Source organism: Mustela nigripes, chromosome 3, assembly GCF_022355385.1.
Source record: "Mustela nigripes isolate SB6536 chromosome 3, MUSNIG.SB6536, whole genome shotgun sequence".
NCBI classification, from domain to species: Eukaryota; Metazoa; Chordata; class Mammalia; order Carnivora; family Mustelidae; genus Mustela; species Mustela nigripes.
The window spans coordinates 28778169-28783243 of NC_081559.1; the positions used below are offsets into that span (position 1 = coordinate 28778169).

The 5075-nt window shown below is 47.9% G+C and overlaps 1 protein-coding gene across 1 annotated transcript in view; it reads right to left on the reverse strand.

Annotated features, from left to right (window-relative positions):
* Window positions 1-3010: 3010 nt before the first annotated feature.
* Window positions 3011-5075, reverse strand: part of RESP18 (regulated endocrine specific protein 18) — a 10172-nt gene continuing 8107 nt past the window's right edge. Inside the window, 3 exon segments of the mRNA XM_059395477.1 lie at window positions 3011-3031; window positions 4443-4532; window positions 4896-5027. Coding sequence (XP_059251460.1) covers window positions 3011-3031; window positions 4443-4532; window positions 4896-5027 — 243 coding nt within the window.

Here is a 5075-nt window from a genome sequence, read left to right on the forward strand (position 1 = left end):
CCCACTTGCTTACACGAGTATCCAGTGAGTGTGAGAGTACTTAAGATGTCTAAAGCTCGGGGCACCTGGGTGGCTCAGTGGGTTAAGCCTCTGCCTTTGGCTCAGGTCAAGATCCCAGGGTCCTGGGATCGAGCCCCACATCGGGCTCTCTGCTCAGCAGGGAGCTTGCTTCCCTTCCTCTCTCTGCCTGTCTCTCCGCCTGCTTGTGATCTCTGTCTGTCAAATAAATAAATAAAATCTTTAAAAAAAAAAAAAAAGATGTCTAAAGCTCTGCAAACAGGTTATTCTGGTTTTCAACTGGGCTGAGTGCAGGTGGTCAGATTACCTACTCCCTTGCAGATTTTCAGCTACCAGGAGTAAACGGGCAAGAGCCATCAAAAAAAATTTTTTTTATTTGACAGACAGAGATCACAAGTAGGCAGAGAGAGAGAGAGGAGGAAGCAGGCTCCCTGCTGAGCAGAGAGCCCGATGTGGGGCTTGATCCCAGGACCCTGGGATCATGACATGAGCTGAAGGCAGAGGCTTTAACCCACTGAGCCACCCAGGTGCCCCAGCCATCAAAATATTTAATGTGTGTACACTTTAGTTACAGCACTTCTTGGGAGGAGGATCAAGAAAGCATCAAGAATCTAACCAACCGAACGTTCGGGGCTGCACCTCTTGCAAGAGTTTCACAGACTAGCTTTTAAGGGCAAAAGCCATGCAGTCAGGCCTGGCCATGCACAGGTGGCCAATGAGATTGTAACACACACAAGAAACTCCACAGTGATGCTAGGTGACCAATTGAGTTACAATTTACCCTAGTAGACATTTGAACCAGCCTATTACAACTTGATTGGGATTGGCGCCCAAAAGGCTCCCAAAGGGCGGGCCCATACTCGTTGGTAACCAGGGAGACAGTATGCATCCCCCCCCCCACTGATCGATGTCTCCACCTGGTCTGACCCACCTTTGTATCAGGGCTTTGTTACCCGAAGCTGGTGTCCGGGACTTGTCTCCAAGTAAATCCCCTGGGGGAAGGGGAGCAGGGACAGTTTCTAAATAGGTCCTTACAGAGGGAAGACAAGACTGTTATGCCCGAGTAATGGGTCCGTGATTAAAGGAGCGAGACTGATACAAAGCAAAAGTCAAGCAAAGCTTTATTTCGCGTCAAGCATCAAGAATCAAACTGGCCGGCCAGGGCCGTACCTCTTACAAAGAGAGGGCGACTCTTCCCTGCTTTCCACACTAACTTTTATAGAGCAAAGTTCACGTGGTTGGGCCTGGCCACACAAAGGTGGCTAATTGAATTACAATTCACCCCACAGTAGCCATAGGAACTAGCCCATCACCTTGGTAGCTAGGAGACAGTGTGCGCCCCCACTGATGGGATGTCTCCGCCTGGCCTGATCCACCCTTGTATTTGAGCTTTGTTACCTGAGGCTGGTTTCAGGGACTTGTTTTTAAGTAAGTCCCCCGTTGGAGGGGGAGCAGGGACAGTTTTAGGGTTAAACAACAAAGTTATTGTTTAGCCTCAATGGAAGCCTCTGGCTAAAATATAAAAATATAAAATAGGTCCTTACAAAGACAAAACCCAGCCTTCTACCAGCACTGAAGAGCTGTGTCTTTTCCGTGCACACCTGTTCGGGTCCACTCCTACTCTCTCACGTTAGGAGCTCTGGCCATGTCCAAACCACACCCATCCTGCCTCAAGACAAATCACAGGAAGAGTCTGCATGAAAGTCCACTTTAATGATCCAGATTAGGGTCATCCTAGAACCGCCCCTCTTGAGGGTAGATGGGAGGGCACTGGGGCAGAGGGGCTCCACCTGAGGTCTCAGTCAGCAGCACTGAGGTCTCAGTCAGCAACAAGACTTCAGCCCACAGTGGGGGGTGGCTCAAAGAAGCCCTAAAACAAGAAGAAACAAAGGATTGGAATCAGTATATGGGGAGGTGGTCCCTTCCTTACCTACTCTCCTTCACAAAATGCTTCAATAAGAGCCTGATTTATGTAAGGTACAGTACTCAGCCCAACCATTGTCTGTCCCCTTGGCTCCCACAAATAGCTCACCCTCCCTCCCATGCTTTTCCCTTGGGCTCTGGGCTGGAGAAGAATGGCAGCACCTTGTTTGCATTCACAGAAACACCATGGCAACCATCCCTCACAAGTGGGTCTGTCACTTAGCGCTAAATGCCTTGACCCAGCAACCAATCCAGGCTTAGGAAGACCAGCTGTCACTTGATGGAGTGAGAACAGGTTTCCTAGGAGAGCCTGAGGGGTTGGAAGCCCCCTGACGTGCAGGTTCCTTGCAGGCTCTCAATTTTCATGCTTGCCCTTCTCACAGATATTATACCTCAATATCACGAGAGGTGCCCTTTGAAATCCAGTATCACATTGTGAAATCCCCTTCCTTGAAAGTTCACTGCACTTAAAATCCAAACTTTTCACTATGATCCATGAGCCCCTGAATGGTCATTCTGGGGCCTACTTTCCAACCTAATCTTCTGCCACTGACTTTTCCATCGATTCCTTAAAGTGAATGGTATACCTGCCTCGGGCCATTTGTCACAGCAGTGTCCTCTCTGCCTGGCATGCCCATCCCTTATACCTTCCTCTGGCTGCCACCTTCTTACAATTAGGTCTTAGTTCAAACAAACAAACAAACAAACAAACACACACACAAACAAACAAAAAGACTTTCAGCAGTGTGGAGGAGTCTGACCGTTGGAACAGCCCAATTCTCACTGCAGTCCCTGAGAGGAAGGGCAGCAGCTATGCAAGGGAAAGGTCCAGGAATCAGGAGACCTGGGTCTAGTCTTGGCTCTGCCATGAACCTGCTGTGCAACTCTGAGTGAGTCTCTTGATAAGCCTAGGCCATGTCTCATCTATAAAGATAGATGGGAGTGTTAGATGGGTGTTTTTTTTTTTTAAGATTTTATTTATTTATTTAGAGCATGAGCAGCGGGAGGGGCAGAGGGAGAAGGAGTGGGAGAATCCCAAGCAGACTTTGTGTTGAGCGTGGAGGCCAACTCAGAGCTTGATCTCATAAACCTGAAGGAGCAGGAGGCTGGCTGAGGACAAAGCAAAGGCTGGCGCCTTGCACCCCCCCCTTCACCCGCTCCCCTCCATATGTGTAACATTCCTCAGGCACCCCTGACTGCCGATAAATAGTTGACTTGCAGAGATCACAGTCCTGCAAGGTAGGAGTCTCCTCTGGTTTGCAAATATCCTTGAGATTTTTTTTTTTTTTTTATACAATATTTTTATTTTTTTTTATTTTTTTTAAATTTTATTTATTTATTTGACAGAGAGAGAGATCACAAGTAGGCGGAGAGTCAGGCAGAGAGAGAGAGAAGCAGGCTCCCGCTGAGCAAAGAGCCCGATGCGGGGCTCGATCCCAGGACACTGAGATCATGACCTGAGCCGAAGGCAGTGGCTTAATCCACTGAGCCACCCAGGCGCCCCTATCCTTGAGATTTACAACAAAGAAGTTACCTTATCAATAGCCCTAATGTCACCCTCCCCTCCATGAGAAACGGAAGGAGGCTGAGGTAGAAGGAAAAGTAAATAAAGTTAAATTTCTTCTAAACCTAAATCTCATTAACAGGGATGCTTGATAGCAGGAATGTAACATTCCACCAGGAGACTCCCAATTGTGAAACTATCAATCAATAAGCTCAGCCCCACCCGAAACTTGTTTGTATCTGTCTATAAAAATCCTGCACCGACCCAGCTCTGGACCTCTCCGTGTTATCGGCAACTAGCGCCGCAGAGGTCCAGGTTCGAACCTGCAATAAACGACCCTTGCTGATTGGCTTTGACTCACGCCTCTGGTGGTCTTTTAAGGTGGGGGTAATATTCAATTGGCATTTCAACCCTAAGATCATGACCTGAGCTGAAATCAAAAGTTGGATGCTTAACTGACTGAGCCACCCAGGCGCCCCTAGATGGGGGTTTTAAATCTAGATTCTGAAGCGTTCAAGCATCTCAAGGAGATAAGCTAGAGCCTTGCCCAGGTCACGTTGCCCAGGTTATGGAGTCGGGCAAGGAGAGGAGGGAGTGCTGAATATGAAGGCCTCTGGGCTACCTCTCCCATTGATCCACAGGAGCCTTCCTATCCCTTGCTATATGCAAAGGAGTATATGGAGGCAGAAGGACTTTTAATTTAATTTTTTATAATTTGGCAACTTTCAATGCCTATTTGAGACTCAATGTCTATGCACAATCTTTAGCGCATCTCATCCTTAGAGGTTCCTAACATTTGCCCTCCCAACTTCTTGTACTGATACCTCCCTCTGTGAGGGAGAAGGAAGATGGGATACCCTTTGATTGGGAAAGGAAAGAACTTTCCTTCAGCTTATCTGTTCATACCTCAATATCCATTCCCTTCTCCATAGGGGCCTCCCTCATGTAAACAGGTTGTTGGTAATTCCAACCACCAGAGAAAAAGTAAACTCTTTACCTCAACAGGGTTGGCAACCTCTCATTGAAGGGTCTTCAAATCCACGTTGGTGGTAAAGCACTGCTCTCTCTTCACTTTGGCTATTGAGGTCTGGGAGGTGGGAAGCCAGGAGTCAAGAATAAGGCAGAAAAGGATGACAGGGCTCCAGAAGGGAAAGGAATAGGACCCAAAGTCAGGGATTGAAAAATCTAGAGGAGACACATAAGTCTTACCTTGGGGAATAGGAGTCGAAGTTTCTCCTCTTGTTTGCCCCTAAAGATACAGGAATGACAGACGGAAGCTAAACTTGCTAACACCCATCTCCTCTCCCTTTGCAGATATCACTAATGGCTAATGGATTTGTTTTTCGTGGATCCCAGACAGAACCTCTCATAGATCATTCTCATAGTCCTGATGGCAGTTTTAACATCAGTTCCCTCCCTTCTCTCTGTCTGCTAGACAGTATGGACCAACCATGAGTCTCTCAAACCTGATTCTAGTGGTTTTCGTGGGAAAGGCTGCCTGCCCCTGCCTCAGACATGGATCTGTGGGGTGGAGTCTGCTGCTGAGCTTCTGGGTCATCATATCCTGGATAATGTCATCCTTCTGATGAGGGAGCAGGAGGCTGGCTGAGGACAAAGCAAAAGCTGGCGC